General features: G+C 40.8%; 2 protein-coding genes across 2 annotated transcripts; one reads left to right on the top strand and one right to left on the bottom strand.

Moving 5' to 3' along the window:
- Positions 1-188: 188 nt before the first annotated feature.
- Positions 189-1,085, bottom strand: LOC133619427 (uncharacterized). Its single transcript, XM_061980433.1, has 2 exons — positions 680-1,085; positions 189-625 (listed from the first exon to the last, which is right to left on the bottom strand). Exons 1-2 carry the CDS (start codon positions 1,047-1,049, stop codon positions 486-488), a joined length of 510 nt encoding a protein of 169 aa, XP_061836417.1. The 5' UTR covers positions 1,050-1,085; the 3' UTR covers positions 189-485.
- A 3,785-nt stretch (positions 1,086-4,870) lies between these two features.
- Positions 4,871-22,682, top strand: LOC133619425 (outer dense fiber protein 2-like). The gene is made up of 15 exons (XM_061980430.1): positions 4,871-5,144; positions 5,213-5,311; positions 5,379-5,497; positions 12,220-12,343; positions 12,404-12,535; positions 15,760-15,837; positions 15,905-16,093; positions 16,222-16,347; positions 16,532-16,641; positions 18,111-18,246; positions 19,673-19,783; positions 20,184-20,435; positions 20,495-20,595; positions 22,087-22,375; positions 22,439-22,682. The coding sequence occupies exons 1-15, from the start codon at positions 5,046-5,048 to the stop codon at positions 22,586-22,588; spliced, it is 2,115 nt and encodes a 704-aa protein (XP_061836414.1). The 5' UTR covers positions 4,871-5,045; the 3' UTR covers positions 22,589-22,682.

Below are 22,682 nucleotides of genomic sequence, written 5' to 3'. Positions count from 1 at the left end.
ACATTCGGGGTCCCAAAGAGACCCAAAAGTGATTGTTTTGAATAACTAAAGACATTTGCTTATGTCAACTTTAGTCTGAGGACTGACTCAACTCCTGGTCCACCATGTTCTTGTTACTAGAAAAGCGCCAGTTTTAGTTGACATTCGGGGTCCTAAAGAGACCCAAATTGGTCGTTTTGATTTTTAAAAAAAGTCTGTCGACATTTGTCTGTGAAGACCGACTGATCAAGTCCTGGTCCACCATGTTGTTCTTGTTACTAAAAAGAAGTGCCAGTTTTAGTTGACATTCAGGGTCCCAAACGGGTTGTTTTGAAACACTAAAAAAATCTGTCGGCATTTGTGAGGACCGACTCATCAACTCCTAGTCCACCATGTTCTTGTTACTAAAAAAGTGCCAGTTTTAGTTGACATTCAGGGTCCCAAAGCTTAGTTTCAATAATAAAAGGTAAGGTGTACACATATGTGGACGTGGACTGCTGCACATGTCAGCCGGTGAAGGACTTGGGGGTCACCAGCAGGCTGGAGGCGAAGTCTTCTCTCAGCAGGCGATGGACTATCAGAGCCAGGAAGGTCTGCTCCGACGCCGAGGTCGTTTGGGGCCAGGAAGTGGGCTGGAAGGCCCAACCTTTAAGGAGAAACAATGAAACCTGACCGTAGTTAATTAACGGTGATGACCCACCTAGGTGTGTGGAACACTGGGGACACGTGACCACCGTCCACGAGAAGCCCGGGAACCAAGAGAAGCGTTCGTCCGCCGGCCCACGCTTGACCACGTCCGCCTTCTTGAAGACGACTACGTGGAAGCGGCGGCCCTGCGGGTTCTGGAACACCTGCACGTGGACGCTGCGTCCCCCGGGCAGCGTGTGGTTGCTGGCGGACAGGGCCAGGCGGCTGGGCACCGAGCCCATGTCCGAGCCGGACGCCAGTTGGTGTCCGCACGCCCTGCACAGGACCAGCGTGTCCGAGCTGGTGCCCTCCGCCTCGGCCGCACACGCCCAGGTCGCCCGGTAGAGCGCATGGAGGAGCAGCAGCGAACATAAGACTTTCATTCCTCCTTTAGCGTGTTAGCGAGTACGGAGGCCTCAGTGACGTCACACACCTGGCTGTTAGTATTAGCGGTTAGCATCTTTGTATTTAGCCAAACGCGACCATCGATTTATTTCAAATATTCCCCAACTAATCGCTTATTTGAACACTGGAACCAAGGTGTTTGGCAACAGGGACTTTTGATTTCGCATAAACATTTCCACGTGTTATTATTGGTGGATTTATGTGGGCTTATTTTGGCGGCTAACTAGGCTACCTATGCTAACTCAAGACCGGAAGTGGCGTCACAGTGACCGTTCCTTTTATATATAAACAAATATTCACCAACTAATCACATATTTGAACGCTTGAGCCAACGTGTTTTACAATGGGGAGTTTCATTGTCGTATGGACATCCCCATGTGTCGTTATTAGTGGGCATTTTCTGGCGGCTAACTAGGCTAGTTATGCAAAATCAAGACCGGAAGTGGCGTCACCGTGACCGTTCCATTTTTTTACTGCGCACACACAACATGACATAATTGTTGTAGCGAATATTCACCAACTAATCACATATCTTTTTCATTTGTGTCTTTATTACAAAAGCTGAATTTATGTAAATTAATGTTTTGCGTTTTAATTTTGTGAACTGATTTTTATTTAATTTAATTGTTTTACTGTAGCATGTGAATTTTTTTAATTTTTTAATTGAGCAACAAAGATACATCTACAATTCACACAAAAGTCAGGGCACTTCCAACATCAAGGAAATAAAACAAAAGCAAACAGACGGAGTAACAATTGCAAATAATATGAACAAATATACTGTATATACCGGAAGTGCTGTATTTAAAAACCGGACGTAGCGCCACCATTCCCCCTCAATTCAAAATATAAGATGACATAATTCATACTTGACAACCCTCCCGGATTTTCCGGGAGACTCCCGAAATTCAGCGCCTCTCCCGAAAACCTCCCGGGACAAATTTTCTCCCGAAAATCTCCCGAAATTCAGGCGTACCTGGAGGCCACGCCCCCTCCAGCAATGTTGTTGTAATATATTGAGTTGGAGGTAATAAACAGGCGAGGGAATGAAGTACGTCTCTTTACTGTAGACTTCAGAACAGACTCACACACTTGACTTCAGGTGCGCAACACCACGTAAATCGTTGGCCAACCAAAAAGTAACCCCAGTACGCTATAGCCAACATTCACCAGGAGATGGCAACAGACAAACATAGATCACTCTATTACATTCCTACCCTTTTAGAAATGTATAGAAGTTACTCAAAATAAATAAATAACCCAACCAAAAAATGCAGCAGCTCAATTAAAAAACTGTACTTAAGCCACATTCTTTTTTTTTTTTTTAGTACTGAACTCTTAACCCCACCTCCCGAAATCGGTTTGGGAATGGGAACTTATTTTCGCATAAACATTTCCACGTATTGTTATTGGTGGATTTATGTGGGCTTATTTTGGCGGCTATCTAGGCTATGTATGCTAACTCAGGACCAAAAGTGGCGTCACCGTGACCATTCCTTCTTTTACTGCGCACACAACATAATCCATAAACAAATATTCACCAACTAATCACATATTTGAACGCTTGAGCCAACGTGTTTGGGGAGTTTCATTGTCGTATGGACATCCCCATGTGTCGTTATTAGTGGACTTATGTGGGCATTTTCTGGCGGCTAACTCAAGACCGGAAGTACTGTATTAAAAAAATAAAACAATTATTTGTGTCTTTATTACAAAACCAATTTATGTAACTGAATGTTTTGCGTTTGAATTTTGTGAACTGCTTTTTATTTTATTTTATTTTTACTGTAATTGGCCCTGCGATGAGGTGGCGACTTGTCCAGGGTGTACCCCGCCTTCCGCCCGATTGTAGCTGAGATAGGCTCCAGCGCCCCCCGCGACCCCGAAGGGAATAAGCGGTAGAAAATGGATGGATGGATGGATGTAATTGTTTGTTTTTACCATGAATTGATTAACGTGGACCCCAACTTAAACAAGTTGAAAAACTTATTCGGGTGTTATCATTTAGTGGTCAATTATACGGAATATGTACTGTACTGTGCAATCTACTAATAAAAGTTTAAATCAATCAATCAATGGCTAACGAGGCTAGCTATGCTAACTCACAACCGGAAGTGGCGTCAAAGTGACCGTGCCATCTTTTACTGCGCACACAACATGACATAATTGTTGTAGCAAATATTCACCAACTAATCACATATTTGAACGCTTGAGCCAACGTGTTTGACAATGGGGAGTTTCATTGTCGCATGGACATCCCCATGTGTCGTTATTAGTGGACTTATGTGGGCATTTTCTGGCGGCTAACTCAAGACCGGAAGTGCTGTATTTAAACATTTGTTTTATTTTATTTGTGTCTTTATCACAAAACCTTTTTTTTTTACACTGAATTTATTGTAACTGAATTTTTTGCATTTGAATTTTGTGAACTGATTTTAATTTTATTAAATTTTTATACTGTAGCATGTGAATTTTGTATTTTTTTTATTGAACAAACATGTATCTACAATTCACACAAAAGTCAAGGCACTTCCAACATCAAGGAAAGAAAAAAAAGCAAACACAGACAGCGTAACAATACCAAAAAATATGGAAAAAAATATATACCGGAAGTGCTGTATTTAAAAACCGGAAGTAGCACCACCGTGACTATTCCCCCCTCTATTCAAAACATAAGATGACATAATTGTTGTAGCAAATATTCACCAACTAATCACACATATGACCACTTGAGCCAACGTGTTTGGGAGTGGGTAGTTTTATTTTCGTATGAACATCCACACTTGTCATTTATTAGTGGACCTACGTGGTCTTCTTGTGGCGGCTAACTACCCGGAAGTGCGATGTTTAAAAAAAGGAAGTAGCTTCATCGCGACCATTTCCCCTTTTTTATACTGCGCACACAAAACATAATTGTTGTAGCAAATATTCACCAACTAATCACATATTTGAACGGAGTTTCATTGTCGTATGGACATGCCCATGTGTCGTTATTAGTGGACTTATGTGGACATTTTCTGGCGGCTAACTAGGCTAGTTATGCTAACTCAAGCCCGGAAGTGCTATAATTAATAATCGGAAGTAGTGCCACCGTGACCATTCCCCCCTCTTTTACTGGGCTTTCAAAACATTTTTTGTTGTAGCAAATATTCTCCAACTAATCACACATTTGACCGCTTGAGCCAACGTGTTTGAGAGTTTAATTTTCGTATGAACACTATCACATGTCATTATTAGTGGACTTATGTGGTCTTCTTTTTTATTTTATTTTTTTATTTTATAAACTGCAACATTTACAAACAATCGAGAAATAATAATAATCAAAATAAGTACAAAACAGCGCCAAGGGGGCTGTAAACTTTATGGGGTCTTCTTGTGGCGGCTAACTGCCCGGAAGTGCGATGTTTAAAAACAGGAAGTTGCTTCATTGCGACTATTTCCCCTTGTTTATAATCGCGCACAAAACATGACATAATTGTTGTGTTTACATTATCACTCAAGCTTTATTTGACCATATTTGAAACAACAAATACAACTGGTTAAGTAACATGTAAAAAATACTTTTTTTTATATCCCAGCATAGGAATAGAAAACGAGTATTAGGGAAGTAATTGCGTTTTTTCTTGTCATTAAATGACTCGATTGTCTCCTTAAACCTCATCCCTTCCCAACTGTTGTAACTACTGGCAACGCAGAGCCCAAACGTACTTCCACCAATCACAGAGCTCCAGTCTTGAAATTAACCAATCACAGCACGCGTATGTCATGGCACTCGACCAATCAGAAGGCGCCATTGTCATTTCCAAACGCCCGCCCCGTCAATGGAAGAGTTTCTTTTTTAGTTGTTCCACTTCTTGCTTAAAACGAGGATTTAACTCGCAGAAAACTTTTTTTCTTCTTTTTTCTTAAAGCACCTGTGAGGTTTTTGATTGATGTTGAACACGCGATGAGGTGCAGTTTGACGTCGGGGAAGAATGATAACGAGACACTCGCCTCCTCCTGTTCACGTCCACGTCCCTGAGACAAGTCCGGTCCATGTCCACGTGAGGAGGAGTCCGTCCAGGACCCCTCAGGTACGTCTCATCTTTGCCTTCATGTGGACTAAATATGCATGATGAATAGTTTGTACTCAACATTGTAGGACAGGACAAGAGATGCTCAGGTGAAAGGCGAGCGCGGAAGGTCAAGAGGTCGCGCTCCTTGGATCCCTCCTGGAATATCGTCATGGCGACCAGACCAGGTGTCCCGACGACAACGCCTTCGTGTCCTCTTGTCCCCCGAAGCTGACTTGTGTTTGTCGCGTGCAGAGGAGCAGCCGAGGGACGTCTGACGGCGTCCGCCATGGCGGCGAGCATCAGGAGGAGCGGACCGACGCTGTCAACCTCAGCGACCTTCTCAAGGAGCAGGAAGGTCAGCGTTTCACAAGGTCAGAAACATTACTCTTATTAACATCTCTGCTTCGCTTCCTTTTGCACTTTTATGACAACTATCGTGTTCATGTTCTTGTTACTAAAAAGTGTCAGGTTAAGTTGACATTCAGGGTCCCAAAGAGACCCAAAGTGGTCCTAAAGAGACCCAAAGTGGTCGTTTTGATTTAAAAAATCTGTGTCGACATTTGTCAGTAAGGACCAACTCACCAGCTCCTGGTCCACCATGTTCTTCTTGTTACTAAAACAGCGCCAGTTTTAGTTTACATTTAGGGTCCCAAAAGAGACCCTAAGTGGTCCTAAAGAGACCCAAAGTGGTCCTAAAAAGACCCAAAGTGGTCGTTTTGATTTAAAAAATCTGTGTCGACATTTGTCAGTAAGGACCAACTCACCAGCTCCTGGTCCACCATGTTCTTCTTGTTACTAAAACAGCGCCAGTTTTAGTTTACATTTAGGGTCCCAAAAGAGACCCTAAGTGGTCCTAAAGAGACCCAAAGTGGTCCTAAAAAGACCCAAAGTGGTCGTTTAGATAAAAAAAAATCTGTTCATGTCAACATTTGTCTGTGAGGATCGACTCATCCACTCCCAGTCCACCATGTTCTTCTTGGTACTAAAAAGTGTCAGTTTTAGTTGACATTCAGGGTTCCAAAGAGACCCAAAAGTGGTCGTTTTGTAGAACAAAAAAAATCTGTTTATGTCGACATTTGTCTGTAAGGATCAACTCATCAACTCCTGGTCCACCATTTTCTTCTTGTTAGAAAAAAATCGCCAATTTTAGTTGACATTCAGGGTCCCAAAGTGGTTCCAAAGAGACCCAAAGTGGTCCTAAAGAGACCCAAAGTGGTCGTTTTGATTTAAAAAAAATCTGTTTATGTTGACATTTGTCTGTAAGGATCAACTCATCAACTCCTGGTCCACCATTTTCTTCTTGTTAGAAAAAAATCGCCAATTTTAGTTGACATTCAGGGTCCCAGAGTGGTTCCAAAGAGACCCAAAGTGGTCCTAAAGAGACCCAAAGTGGTTGTTTTGATTTAAAAAAAAATCTGTTTATGTTGACATTTGTCTGTAAGGATCGACTCATCAACTACTGGTCCACTATCTTCTTCTTGTTAGAAAAAAATCGCCAATTTTGGTTGACATTCAGGGTCCCAAAGTGGTCCCAAAGAGACCCAAAGTGGTCCTAAAGAGACCCAAAGTGGTCCTAAAGAGACCCAAAAGTGGTTGTTTTGAATAACTAAAAAAAAATCTGCTTCTGTCGACATTTGTCTGTGAGGACCGACTCATCATCTTCTGGTCCACCATGTTCTTCTTGGTACTAAAAAATGTCAGTTTTAGTTGACATTCAGGGTTCCAAAGAGACCCAAAAGTGGTCGTTTTGTAGAACAAAAAAAATCTGTTTATGTCGACATTTGTCTGTAAGGATCAACTCATCAACTCCTGGTCCACCATTTTCTTCTTGTTAGAAAAAAATCGCCAATTTTAGTTGACATTCAGGGTCCCAAAGTGGTTCCAAAGAGACCCAAAGTGGTCCTAAAGAGAACCAAAGTGGTCGTTTTGATTTTTAAAAAATCTGTTCATGTCAACATTTGTCTGTGAGGATCGACTCATCCACTCCCAGTCCACCATGTCCTTCTTGGTACTAAAAAGTGTCAGTTTTAGTTGACATTCAGGGTTCCAAAGAGACCCAAAAGTGGTCGTTTTGTAGAACAAAAAAAAAAATCTGTTTATGTCGACATTTGTCTGTAAGGATCAACTCATCAACTCCTGGTCCACCATTTTCTTCTTGTTAGAAAAAAATCGGCAATTTTAGTTGACATTCAGGGTCCCAAAGTGGTTCCAAAGAGACCCAAAGTGGTCCTAAAAAGACCCCAAAGTGGTCCTAAAGAGACCCAAAGTGGTCGTTTTGATTTAAAAAAAAATCTGTTTATGTTGACATTTGTCTGTAAGGATCGACTCATCAACTACTGGTCCACTATCTTCTTCTTGTTGTTAGAAAAAAATCGCCAATTTTAGTTGACATTCAGGGTCCCAAAGTGGTCCCAAAGAGACCCAAAGTGGTCCTAAAGAGACCCAAAAGTGGTTGTTTTGAATACGGTAACTAAAAAAAAAATCTGCTTATGTCGACATTTGTCTGTGAGGACCGACTCATCAACTTCTGGTCCAACATGTTCTTGTTATTAAAAAAGTGTCTGTTTCAGTTGACATTCAGGGTCCCAAAGTGGTCCCAAAGAGCCCAAAAGTGGTTGTTTTGAATAACTACAAAAAACCTGCTTATGTCAACATTTGTCTGTGAGAACCGACTCATCAACTCCTGGTCCACCATGTTCTTCTTGTTACTAGAAAGTGTCAGTTTAAGTTGACAGTCAGGGTCCCAAAGTGGTCCCAAAGAGACCCAAAGTGGTCGTTTTGATTTCAAAAACATGTTTGTGTCAATATTTGTCTGTAAGGACCAACTCATCAACTCCTCGTCCACCATGTCTTTTTGATACTGAAAAATGGTCAGTTTTAGTTGACATTCAGGGTCCCAAAGTGGTCCTAAAGAAACCCAAAAGTGGTTGTTTTGTAGAGCTAAAAAAATCTGCATATGTCAACATTTGTCTGTAAGGACCGACTCATCAACTCCTGGTCCACCATTTTCTTTTTGTTACTAAAAAGTGTCAGTTTTAGTTGACATTCAGGGTCCCAAAGAGACCCAAAGTGGTCCCAAATACACCAAAAGGGCCTGTTTTGATTAAAACCATACTATTTATGTCGACATTTGTCTGTAAGGATTGACTGATCAACTCGTGGTCCACCATGTTCTTCTTGTTACTATAAAGTGTCAGTTTAAGTTGACATTCAGGGTCCCAAAGTGGTCCCAAAGAGACCAAAAGTAGTTGTTTTGAATAACTAAAAAAAATCTGCTTATGTCGACAATTGTCTGTAAGGACCAACTCATCAACTCCTGGTCCACCATGTTCTTCTTGTTACTAAAAAGTGTCAGTTTTAGTTGACATTTAGGGTCCCAAAGTGGTGCCAAAGAGACCCAAAGTGGTCCCAAAGAGACCCAAAGTGGTTCCAAAGAGACTCAAAGTGGTTCCAAAGAGACCCAAAGTGGTCCCAAAGAGACCCAAAGTGGTCGTTATGATTTAAAAAATCTGTTTGTGTCGACATTTGTCTGTAAGGACCAACTCATCAACTCCTGGTCCACCATGTTCTTCTTGTTACTAAAAATCGGCAGTTTTAGTTGACATTCAGGGTTCCAAAGTGGTCTCCAAGAGACCCAAAGGGGTCCCAAAGAGACCCAAAGTAGTCCCAAAGAGACCCAAAGTGGTTCCAAAGAGACCCAAAGTGGTCCCAAAGAGACCCAAAGTGGTCGTTATGATTTAAAAAATCTGTTTGTGTCGACATTTGTCTGTAAGGACCAACTCATCAACTCCTGGTCCACCATGTTCTTCTTGTTACTAAAAATCGGCAGTTTTAGTTGACATTCAGGGTTCCAAAGTGGTCCCTAAGAGACCCAAAGGGGTCCCAAAGAGACCCAAAGGGGTCCCAAAGAGACCCAAAGGGGTCCTAAAGAGACCCAAAGTGGTTCCAAAGAGACCCAAAGTGGTCCCAAAGAGACCCAAAGTGGTCGTTTTGATTTAAAAAATCTGTTTGTGTCGACATTTGTCTGTAAGGACCAACTCATCAACTCCTGGTCCACCATGTTCTTCTTGTTACTAAAAATCGGCAGTTTTAGTTGACATTCAGGGTTCCAAAGTGGTCCCAAAGAGACCCAAAGTGGTACCAAAGAGACCCAAAGTGGTTCTAAAGAGACCCCAAAGTGGTGGTTTTGAATAACTAAAAAAAAATCTGCTTATGTCGACATTTGTCTGAGGAGCGACTCATCAGCTTTTGGTCCACCACGTTCTTGTTACTAGAAAAGTGTCAGTTTTAGTGGTCCCAAAGAGACCCAAATTGGTCCCAAAGAGACCCAAAGTGGTCCCAAAGAGACCCAAAGTGGTCGTTTTGATTAAAAAAAAAAATGTTTATATCAACTCCTGGTCCACCATGTTCTTCTTGGTACTACAAAGTGTCAGTTTTAGTTGACATTCAGGGTCCCAAAGTGATCCCAAAGAGACCCAAAAGTGGTCGTTTTGTAGAACTAAAAAAAATCTGCTTATGTCGACATTTGTTTGTGAGGACCGACTCATCAACTCCTGGTCCACCATGTTCTTCTTGGTACTAAAAATCGCCAGTTTTAGTTGACATTCAGGGTCCCAAAGTGGTCCCAAAGAGACCCAAAAGTGGTTGTTTTGAATAACAAAAAAAAATCTGCATATGTCAACATTTGTCTGTGAGGACCGACTCATCAACTCTTGGTCCACCATGTTCTTCTTGGTACTAAAACGTATCAGTTTTAGTTGACATTCAGGGTCCCAAAGTGGTTCTAAAGAGACCCAAAGTGGTCGTTTTAATTTAAAAAATCTGTTTGTGTCGACATTTGTCTGTAAGGATCAACTCCTGGTCCACCATGTTCTTCTTGTTACTAAAAAGTGTCAAATTTAGTTGACATTCAGGGTCCCAAAGTGGTCCTAAAGAGACCCAAAGTGGTCCGAAAGAGACCCATAGTGGTCGTTTTGATTTAAAAAATGTGTTCATGTCAACATTTGACTGAGGACCGACTCATCAACTCCTGGTCCACCATGTTCTTCTTGGTACTAAAAAGTGTCAGTTTTAGTTGACATTCAGGGTCCCAAAGTAGTTCCAAAGAGACACAAAGTGGTCGTTTTGATTTAAAAAAAAATCTGTTTATGTTGACATTTGTCTGTAAGGATCAACTCATCAACTCCTGGTCCACTATCTTCTTCTTGTTAGAAAAAAATAATCAATTTTAGTTGATATTTAGGGTCCCAAAGTGGTCCCAAAGAGACCCAAAGTGGTCCCAAAGAGACCCAAAGTGGTTCCAAAGAGACCCAAAGTGGTCCCAAAGAGACCCAAAGTGGTCGTTTTGATTTAAAAAATCTGTTTGTGTCGACATTTGTCTGTAAGGACCAACTCATCAACTCCTGGTCCACCATGTTCTTCTTGGTACTAAAAAAAGTGTCAGTTTTAGTTGACATTCAGGGTCTCAAAGTGGTCCTAAAGAGACCCAAAAGTGGTCGTTTTGATTTAAAAAATCTGCATATGTCAACATTTGTCTGTGAGGAGTGACTCATCAACTCTTGGTCCACCATGTTCTTCTTGGTACTAAAAAGTATCAGTTTTAGTTGACATTCAGGATCCCAGAGTGGTTCTAAAGAGACCCAAAGTGGTCGTTTTGATTTAAAAAAAAATCTGTTTATGTCGACATTTGTCTGTAAGGATCGACTCATCAACTCCTGGTCCACTATCTTCTTCTTGTTAGAAAAAAATCGTCAATTTTAGTTGACATTTAGGGTCCCAAAGTGGTCCCAAAGAGACCCAAAGTGGTCCCAAAGAGACCCAAAGTGGTCCCAAAGAGACCCAAAGTGGTTCCAAAGAGACCCAAAGTGGTCCCAAAGAGACCCAAAGTGGTCGTTTTGATTTAAAAAATCTGTTTGTGTCGACATTTGTCTGTAAGGACCAACTCATCGACTCCTGGTCCACCATGTCCTTCTTGTTACTAAAAAGTGTCAGTTTTAGTTGACATTCAGGGTCCCAAAGTGGTCCCAAAGAGACCCAAAGTGGTACCAAAGAGACCCAAAGTGGTCCTAAAGAGACCCAAAAGTGGTTGTTTTGAATAACAAAAAAAAATCTGCATATGTCAACATTTGTCTGTGAGGACCGACTCATCAACTCTTGGTCCACCATGTTCTTCTTGGTACTAAAAAGTATCAGTTTTAGTTGACATTCAGGGTCCCAAAGTGGTCGTTTTGATTTAAAAAAAAATCTGTTTATGTCGACATTTGTCTGTAAGGATCGACTCATCAACTCCTGGTCCACTATCTTCTTCTTGTTAGAAAAAAATCTTCAATTTTAGTTGACATTTAGGGTCCCAAAGTGGTCCCAAAGAGACTCAAAGTGGTCCCAAAGAGACCCAAAGTGGTCCCAAGGAGACCCAAAGTGGTTCCAAAGAGACCCAAAGTGGTTCCAAAGAGACCCAAAGTGGTCCCAAAGAGACCCAAAGTGGTCGTTTTGATTTAAAAAATCTGTTTGTGTCGACATTTGTCTGTAAGGACCAACTCATCAACTCCTGGTCCACCATGTTCTTCTTGGTACTAAAAAAGTGTCAGTTTTACTTGACATTCAGGGTCCCAAAGTGGTCCTAAAGAGACCCAAAGTGGTCCCAAAGAGACCCAAAGTGGTTGTTTTGATTTAAAAAATGTGTTCATGTCAACATTTGACTGTGAGGAGCGACTCATCAACTCTTGGTCCACCATGTTCTTCTTGGTACTAAAAAGTGACAGTTTTAGTTGACATTCAGGGTCCCAAAGTAGTTCCAAAGAGACCCAAAGTGGTCGTTTTGATTTAAAAAAAAATCTGTTTATGTTGACATTTGTCTGTAAGGATCAACTCATCAACTCCTGGTCCACTATCTTCTTCTTGTTAGAAAAAAATCGTCAATTTTAGTTGACATTTAGGGTCCCAAAGTGGTCCCAAAGAGACCCAAAGTGGTCATTTTGAATAACTAAAAAAATCTGCTTGTGTGGACATAAAATGTGAGTTCCAAAGTGGTCCTGGAACAGACCGTTTCTGTCCCCATGACGTCCTGAGGACTGATGGTGTCCTGGTCTTTCAGAGGGGACACGGCGGGTCATTCCACGGACGTCCTGCTGAGGGCGCTGGTGGAGGCGGAGGTGGACGGCGTGGCGGTGGCCAACCAGCTGCGCACCCTGCAGGAGACGCTGGAGCGCCTGGGTCAGGTAAGGTTCTCGCTGCGCCGGGACGATGTGGACCCGGACTCAGAGCACTTGGCGTTGCAGGACAAGCGTCCGTCCAGACTGCAGATGACCTCGCTGGGACGCCAGCGTCGCCTCCTGCTGGAGAAGATGGAGATCTTCGACAACACCAACCACAGCCTGAGAGAACTGATACGGGATTGGACAGAAACTGAGGTGTGACGCCATTTTTTGCTTTTGTGGTATGGTAGCAGAGGTGGGTAGTAACGCGCTACATTTACTCCGTTACATCTACTTGAGTAACTTTTGGGATAAATTGTACTTCTAAGAGTAGTTTTAATGCAACATACTTTTACTTTTACTTGAGTATATTTATAGAGAAGAAACGCTACTTTTACTGCGCTACTTTTATCTACATTCAGCTCGCTACTCGCTACTAATTTTTATCGATCTGTTAATGCACGCTTTGTTTGTTTTGGTTTGTCAGACAGACCTTCATAGTGCCTGCGTTTCAACAAATACAGTCACTGGTGACGTTCACTCCGTTCCACCAATCAGATGCAGTCACTGGTGACGTTGGACCAATCAAACAGAGCCAGGGGTCACATGACCTGACTTAAACAAGTTGAAAAACTTATTCGGGTCTTACCATTTAGTGGTCAATTGTACGGAATATGTACTGTACTGTGCAATCTACTAATACAAGTTCCAATCAATCAATCAAAAATGTGAAGGAAAAAATACCCTTTTTTTTATTTCAACCGTACTTCCCGTCAAAAGCCTAAAGACTGACTGCACAGTTCCTGTCTTCACAATAAAAGTGCCGCTCCATCGCGCCTGCGCTTTCAAAATAAGAGTCTCCGAAAGCCAGCGCAAACAAGCTAGCAAGCTACGGAGTTTGCCGCCAATGTATTTCTTGTAAAGTGTATAAAAACGAATATGGAAGCTGGACAAATAAGATGCCAAAAATCAACCACTTTCATGTGGTATTGGACAGAAAGGAATTTTTTTTTCTCTTCCATTCGAAAATGTGGACGTTATCATCACTACTGTCTGATTCCAATCAATGCAAGTCATCAGAATCAGGTAATACACCAACTTATATTCTTGTCTTCATGAAAGAAAGGAATCTATGTGTTAAACATGCATGTATATTCATTAAAACACCTTTAACATGTAAACAAAAACGGTAAAATAAATAAATATAAATTATATACTGTATATATCAATGTATGTATATATATATATATATATGATATGTGTGTGTATGTTACTCATTAGTTACTCAGTACTTGAGTAGTTTTTTCACAACATACTTTTTACTTTTACTCAAGTAAATATTTGGGTGACTACTCCTTACTTTTACTTGAGTATTAAATCTCTAAAGTAACAGTACTCTTACTTGAGTACAAATTCTGGCTACTCTACCCACCTCTGTATGGTAGCATGCTAAAAAGATAGCGTCATGTAACAAAATATATGACTTTCAGTTGTATAGCTACAACAACGGCTAAAATGATAGCATGCTAATGTTAACATGTTAGTGTGCTAAAAATATAGCGCCATGTAACAAAATACTTGACTTTTAGTTCTATAGCTACAAAATTGGCTAAAATAGTCGCATGCTAAACAGTTAGCGTCATGTAAGAATAATATATGAATATGAGTTGTATAGCTACAGATTGGCTAAATTGGTAGCATGCTTATGTTAGCATGTTAAGTTAGCTTGCTAAAAATAGTATTATGTAACAAAATATGACTTTTAGTTGTTTAGTTACAAAATTGGCTAAAATGATAGCATGCTAACATGTTAGCGTGCCAAAAAATAGTATCGTGTAGCGTAATATATTACTTTGTTGTACAGCTACAAAATTGACGAAAATGGTAGCATGCTAATGTTAGAATGAAGTTAACATTCTAAAGAGACAGCGTCATTTAGGAAAATATATGACTGCTGTTTAGCTACAAAATTGGTTAAAATGGTAGCATGCTAGAAAGTTAGCGTGCTAAAATATAGTATTGTGTAACATGATATGACTTTTAGTTGTATTTCTACAAAATTGGCTAATATGGTTGCATGTTAACATTATAATGTTAACATGCTAACAAGTTAGCATTCTAAAAAGATAGCGTCATGTAAGAATATAAGACTTTTAGATGTTTAGTTACAAAAATTGGCTAAAATGGTAGCAAGCTAACGTCAGCATTCTAAAAAGATAGCGTCATGTAAGAAAATATGACTTTTAGTTGTTTAGCTACAAAATTGGCTAAAATGATCGCATGCTAACATGTTAACGTGCCAAAAAATAGTATCGTGTAGCGTAATATATGACTTTGTTGTACAGCTACAAAATTGACTAAAATGGTAGCATGCTAACGTTAGAATGTTAACATGCTAACAAGTAAGCATTCTAAAGAGACAGCGTCATTTAGGAAAATATATGACTGCTGTTTGGCTACAAAATTGGTTAAAATGGTAGCATGCTTATGTTAGCATGTTAAGTTAGCTTGCTAAAAATAGTATTATGTAACAAAATATGACTTTTAGTTGTTTAGTTACAAAATTGGCTAATATGGTAGCATGTTAACATGCTAACAAGTTAGCATTCTAAAAAGATAGCGTCATATAAGAAAATATGACTTTTAGATGTTTAGTTACAAAATTGGCTAAAATGATAGCATGCTAACATGTTAGCGTGCCATAAATAGTATCGTGTAGCGTAATATATGACTTTGTTGTACAGCTACAAAATTGACTAAAATGGTAGCATGCTAACGTTAGAATGAAGTTAGCATTCTAAAGAGACAGTGTCATTTAGGAAAATATATGACTGCTGTTTAGCTACAAAATTGGTTAAAATGGTAGCATGCTAGAAAGTTAGCGTGCTAAAAAATAGTATTGTGCAACATAATATGACTTTTAGTTGTATTGTTACAAAATTGGCTAATATGGTAGCATGTTAACATTATTATGTTAACATGCTAACAAGTTAGCATTCTAAAAAGCTAGCGCCATGTAAGAAAATATTACTTTTAGATGTTTAGTTACAAAATTGGCTAAAATGGTAGCAAGCTGTCAGCATGGTAAAATGCTAACAAGTCAGCATTCTAAAAAGATAGCGTCATGTAAGAAAAGATGACTTTTCGTTGTTTAGCTACAACATTGGCTAAAATGATCGCATGCTAACATGTTAGCGTGCTAAAAGTAGTATCACACGACATGTAACAATATATGACTGTCGTATAGCTACGAAATTGGCTAAAATGTTAGCAAGCTAACATTCGCACAGTAACATGCTAATAAGTTAGAATTGTAAAAAGATAGCGGCATGTAAGAAAATATGACTTTTAGGTTTATAGCTACGAAATTGGCTAAAATGTTAGCACGCTAATGTTAGCATGGTAACAAGCTAACAAGATAGCGTTTTGGGGTTTTTCAGCAGCGACAATCGACGAGACTTTTCGAGGAGAACCGCGCCTTGAAGACGAGACTCGCCGACTGCGAGGCCGACAACATGGTGAGTCTTTGGAGACCCGGTCCAAGGTCTGACGGGCGCCATCACGCGGCGTCTTTGTCCCCGCCAGAGACTGGTGTCCAAGATGGCCAGCAGAGACCAAGAAGCCTCGCAGCTGGCCGACTCGCTGGCCTTCGAGAAGGAGCACGCCAGGACCTCGGAGGAGCTGGCCAGGATCCTGGGCTCCACTCGGGACCACTTGGAGTCACAGCTGAGTCGCAGTGAGGCGGACAAAGCTCACCTGGCCGCTCAGCTTCAGGTGACAGAGGTTGAACAGTAACACTGTGTTTGAGTCTTTGGCGCACCACTGGAGGGAGTCCATGTGGGTTTGAGAGTCTCTGGTCTAGGCAATGTTTGCAAAGGCTGACTCCTCCTTTCCTGGAGCAGCGCATGCAGCAGAACTTCCAGCAGCTGCGGGGAAACGAGGAGCAGGCGGCGCTAACTCTGCTGACTCAGAGGGCCGAGCGGGCCGAGGACGCGTCCCGGCAGCTTAGTGACAGACTGCAGGACAAGGTCAGAGTCCAGAGTACGGCAAAAACCAAATGAATTGATGTTTTTACCAGATGTTATGCTAATTAGCTTTGGCAGCCGTAACGCCAAGATGTTAGCTTAGCATATATTCAGCCGCTTATAGCATATTTTCGGTAAAAGGTAGCGAGCCAGCACACACGCAAACACGCTGTCTTTTATTTTGAAGGAATCCCAGCTGGCTCAGGCTCTGTCCACGTGCAGCGAGCTGCGTTTGCGAAACGCCAAGGAGGCGTCGGCGAGGAGCCAACTCGATGACGAGGTCGCCGCCTTAAAGACGTGAGTCGACAATCGGGAGAAATTCGTAGAATGAATGTTGGGATTGAAATATGCGAGCCTGGTGACGTTAGCATGGTAAAATGCTAACAGATAGCGTGTTACGTATGACTTTCAGTTGTGTACTTACAAAATGGGCTAAAATGGTAGCATGCTAATTTGTTAGCGTGCTAAAAAGATAGCGTCATGTAACAGAACATATGGCTTTTAGGTATGTAGCTAAAAAATTGGCTAAAATGGTAGAATGCTAAAAAGTTAGCGTGCTAAAGAGATAGCATCATGTGAAAAAATATATGACTTTTAGTAGTATAGCTATAAAATCGGCTGAAATGGTAGCATGCTAACAAGTTAGCATGGTAAAAAGATAGCATCATGTAACAAAATATATGACTTTTAGTTGTATATCTAAAACAAATTGGCGGAAATGGTAGCATGCTAAAAAGTTAGCTGGTAAAAAGATAGCATTATATGACTTATAGTTGTATAGCTATAAAATTGGCTGAAATGGTAGCATGCTAACAAGTTAGCGTGCTAAAAAAAATAGCGTTAACAAAATATTACTTTTTGTTGTTCAGCTACAAAATTGTCTAAATGGTTGCATGCTAACAAGTTAGTTGGTAAAAAGATAGCATCATGTGACAAAATACATGACTTTTAGTTGTAAAGCTAAAAAAATTGGCAAAAATGGTAGCATGTTAAAAAGTTAGCTGGTAAAATGATAGCATCATGTGACAAAATATATAACTTTTAGTTGTATAGCTATAAAATTGGCTGTAATGGTAGCATGCTAACAAGTTAGCGTGCTAAAAAGATAGCGTCGTGTAACAAGATATGACTTTTTGTTGTTCAGCTACAAAATTGTCTAAAATGGTTGCATGCTAACAAGTTAACTGGTAAAAAGATAGCATCATGTGACAAAATATATGACTTTTTGGTTGTACAGCTATAAAATTAGCTAAAATGGTAGCATGCTAACAACATGTTGTTGGCATGCTAACAACATAGCATGCTAAAAAGACAGCGCCATGTAACAAAATATGACTTTTAGACTTTCAGCCAGGTGAGTGAGTGTCTGTGTCACCTCTCAGCCAGGTGAGTGAGTGTCTGTGTCACCTGTCAGCCGGGTGAGTGAGTGTCTGTGTCACCTGTCAGCCGGGTGAGTGAGTGTCTGTGTCACCTGTCAGCCAGGTGAGTGAGTGTCTGTGTCACCTGTCAGCCAGGTGAGTGAGTGTCTGTGTCACCTGTCAGCCGGGTGAGTGAGTGTCTGTGTCACCTGTCAGACGGGTGAGTGAGTGTCTGTGTCACCTGTCAGCCAGGTGAGTGAGTGTCTGTGTCACCTGTCAGCCAGGTGAGTGAGTGTCTGTGTCACCTGTCAGCCGGGTGAGTGAGTGTCTGTGTCACCTGTCAGACGGGTGAGTGAGTGTCTGTGTCACCTGTCAGCCAGGTGAGTGAGTGTCTGTGTCACCTGTCAGCCAGGTGAGTGAGTGTCGCAGTCAGCTGCACGTCGCTGACCAGAGAAGTCGAGCAGAGAGGGAGGAGCTACTGGATCAACTTCATGCTCTGAGCGCCGAGAAGACGTCCATCCTGCTGGACAAGCAGACTCTGCAGGTACAACTACTGTGTACTTGTTACTATTACTGTGTACTTGTACTTTTTACTACTACTGTGTACTTGTACTTGTTACTACTACTGTGTACTTGTGCTTGTACTTGTACATGTCACACACTGACACAAAGTCTTAGAAGACCATAGAATAATAGAACTATGTAGTAATATATTATTCATTCCATATCATATTTATGATAATATAAGAATTATAAATATTTTAAATATTTTAATTTATTTTTTACAATAATATTATTTATGATAATTTTCTAATTATGTACAATATTTATGATTATATATTTTCATTACATATAATAATAATATATTAATTCTCAGTAATATTTATGATCCTTTATTCATTCTGTATAATTATATTATATTAATTCTATATAGTATTTTTTGATGATTTAGTAATTCTGTATATTATTTATGATAATAAATTATTTTTTATATAATATTTACAATATTATATTGATTCTATATATAATTTGTATTAATTTAAAATTATGTATTATAATTATGATATATTAGTTCTGTATACCATTTTTAATAATTAATTCTGTATATTTATGATAATATATTATTCTATATAATATTTATAATATATTAATTATATATGTTTTGGTATAATATATTAATTACATATAATATTAATTATAATATATTAATTATATTTACTATCTATGGTAATATTATTAATTATATATCATATTTATATTATATTTTGTATAACATAATATATTAATTTTGAAAATTATTTCTGACAATATATTAATTATATGTATTTATAACATTTTAATTCTGTATATTCATAATAATCTTTAATTTTGTATCATATTTATGATAATGTATTAGTTTTGTATATTATATACATTTTGTATAACATTATATACATTTTGTTTAATATTTATGATAATATATTGTGTATAATATTTATGATAATATATTGTGTATAATATTTATGATAATATATTAATTTTGTATAACATTATATACATTTTGTTTAATATTTATGATAATATATTGTGTATAATATTTATGATGATATATTAATTTTGTATAATACTTATGATAATATATTACTTTTGTGTAATATGTATTATATTGTGTGTAATATTTATAATATATCAATTTTGTATAATATTTATATGTTAATTGTGTATATTATATTAATTTTGTATATTTATGATAATATATTAATTTTGTATATATATATGATAATATATTAATGTTGTATAATATTTATGATAGTATATTAATTTTGTGTACTATTTAATATCTTATATTAATTTTGTATAACATTTCTGAAAATCAATCAATTTTGTATAATATTTTGATCATTTATTAATTGTGTGTAATAAGTATAATTATATTATATTTTTGCTCATGTATTAATTCCAGAATGATTGCAATGAATGTTCTCCTTCAGGCTGAGATTATTTCTTGTGAGGAAAAAGTCAAAAAGTTTCAAGATGAAAACTTTCAAGTGAAGACGTTGCTACGGAAACAAGAAGCCATGTTGGACAAATACAAGAAGAAGGTACACACTACTACCTGTGTGTACTTAGTACACGCACACACACATGTATACTATATAGTGTACTTAGTACACACACACACTTAGTATACATGTAGTACACGCACATTGGTTAAATCACCAAAAATGATTCCCGGGTGCGGCCACCGCTGCTGCCCACTGCTCCCCTCACCTCCCAGGGGGTGATCAAGGGTGATGGGTCAAATACAGAGAAACATTTCGCCCCACCTAGTTTGTGTGTGACAATCATTGGTACTTTAACATAATATAAAAGTGGTACACACACACACTTAGTATACATGTAGTACACTGTACTTACATGTGTATACACTTAAAAAGTAGCAGATGTTACATACATGGTTGTGTGTGTATGTGCGCCTGTGTGTGTGTGTGTGTGTGTCAGGCGCAGCATGCAGAGAGAGAGAGAGAGGAGATGTGTGTGAAGGTACATGAGGTGCAGCAGGAGGTGTGTGAGAACATCAAGTGTCATGAAGAGGACAAGCAGCAGATGATGCTTCGTCTCAGAGAACTGGAGAAGTTTCCAGAAAGGTTGAAGAGGAGCGAGCAGCAGCTGAGAGAAGCTCGGGAGGAGGCCGACGCCCACCAGAGGAGGAGCCAGGAGCATAACTCCGCCCTTGCTGAAGTGCGAAGCAAGGTACGTCTTCCCGACCAGGAGATGTCTTTTTTTTTAGCTGACTGGATGTTTTTGGGCAGGTGGAACATCAAGGATGTCAGCTGGAGAACTTCCAGCGTAGGAACCTTCTTCTGCAGCAGGACAACAACCTTCTCAACGACAAGATACACACCTTGGACAGGTAACACCTCACCTGACTTCCTGTCACCTGATCTCATGCCTTCCTTCCTCACCTGTAGGTCATGTGACTGTCTCCTTCCTTCCTCACCTGTAGGTCATGTGACTGTCTCCTTCCTTCCTCACCTGTAGGTCATGTGACTGTCTCCTTCCTTCCTCCCTCCCTCACCTGTAGGTCATGTGACTGTCTCCTTACTTCCTTCCTCACCTGTAGGTTATGTGACTGTCTCCTTACTTCCTCACCTGTAGGTCATGTGACTGTCTCCTTCCTTCCTCACCTGTAGGTCATGTGACTGTCTCCTTCCTTCCTCCCTCCCTCACCTGTAGGTCATGTGACTGTCTCCTTCCTTACTTCCTCACCTGTAGGTCATGTGACTGTCTCCTTCTTTCCTTTCTTCCTCACCTGTAGGTCATGTGACTGTCTCCTTCCTTCCTCCATCCCTCACCTGTAGATCATGTGACTGTCTCCTTCCTTCTTCACTTGTAGGTCATGTGACTGTCTCCTTCCTTCTTCACTTGTAGGTCATGTGACTGTCTCCTTCCTTCCTCACCTGTAGGTCATGTGACTGTCTCCTTCCTTCTTCACCTGTAGGTCATGTGACTGTCTCCTTCCTTACTTCCTCACCTGTAGGTCATGTGACTGTCTCCTTCTTTCCTTTCTTCCTCACCTGTAGGTCATGTGACTGTCTCCTTCCTTCCTCCCTCCCTCACCTGTAGATCATGTGACTGTCTCCTTCCTTCTTCACTTGTAGGTCATGTGACTGTCTCCTTCCTTCTTCACTTGTAGGTCATGTGACTGTCTCCTTCCTTCCTCACCTGTAGGTCATGTGACTGTCTCCTTCCTTCCTCACCTGTAGGTCATGTGACTGTCTCCTTCCTTCTTCACCTGTAGGTCATGTGACTGTCTCATTCCTTCCTTCCTCACCTGTAGGTCATGTGACTGTCTCCTTCCTTCCTTCCTTCCTCACCTGTAGGTCATGTGACTGTCTCCTTCCTTCCTCCCTCCCTCACCTGTAGATCATGTGACTGTCTCCTTCCTTCTTCACTTGTAGGTCATGTGACTGTCTCCTTCCTTCTTCACTTGTAGGTCATGTGACTGTCTCCTTCCTTCCTCACCTGTAGGTCATGTGACTGTCTCCTTCCTTCCTTCCTTCCTCACCTGTAGGTCATGTGACTGTCTCCTTCCTTCTTCACCTGTAGGTCAAGTGACTGTCTCATTCCTTCCTTCCTCACCTGTAGGTCATGTGACTGTCTCCTTCCTTCCTTCCTTCCTCACCTGTAGGTCATGTGACTATCTCCTTCCTTCCTTCCTTCCTCACCTGTAGGTCATGTGACTGTCTCCTTCCTTCCTTCCTTCCTCACCTGTAGGTCATGTGACTGTCTCCTTCCTTCCTCACCTGTAGGTCATGTGACTGTCTACTACCTCCCCTCTTGAGGTCACATGACTGCTAATGGTGTCACCTACCTGTACTTCCTGGTGTCATGTGACATGCAGGAAGCTGGAGGAGGTGCAGCAGGAGAGCCAGCAGGTGCGTCAGGCCCTCAGCCTGAAGGAGGCCAGCCTGCTGGGCGTGGAGCAGCAGCTGGAGGTCAAGGTGCGCGAGTGCGGCATCCTGAGCCGGCAGCTCCAGCAGGCCCTGGACGACGCCCGGCAGCAGGCGGACGACAGCGTGCACAGAGTCCTAGTCAAGGAGAGGCTGTCCCAGTCCAAGGCTCTGGACCTGCAGGGCCAGCTGGGCCGAGCCGAGGCGGAGCTGAGTCAGCTTCATCGCAGCAAGGAGGAGGTAGCGTCTTCTCCGGGGGCGGGAGGGTCACGTCACCGCCTGACTTCCTGCTTTGCCCTTCAGATGGAACGACGCTTCCAGAACCAGCTGAAGAACCTGAAGGAGCGCCTGGAACAGTCCGACTCCACCAACCGCAGTCTGCAGAACTACGTGCACTTCCTGAAGACCTCCTACGGGAACGTCTTTGGAGAGTCCTTGCTGTCGTCCAGCTGACAGGCACCCTCCTTCAAAGTAAAACACACATATATTTGTCATGATCATGGATCTCATCAAGGTGTTCAAAGTCACTAAAACTATTTCAACCTGA

Source organism: Nerophis lumbriciformis, linkage group LG20 (genome assembly GCF_033978685.3).
Source record: "Nerophis lumbriciformis linkage group LG20, RoL_Nlum_v2.1, whole genome shotgun sequence".
Classification (NCBI taxonomy): Eukaryota; Metazoa; Chordata; class Actinopteri; order Syngnathiformes; family Syngnathidae; genus Nerophis; species Nerophis lumbriciformis.
This window is presented reverse-complemented; position numbering and strand designations above follow the sequence as displayed.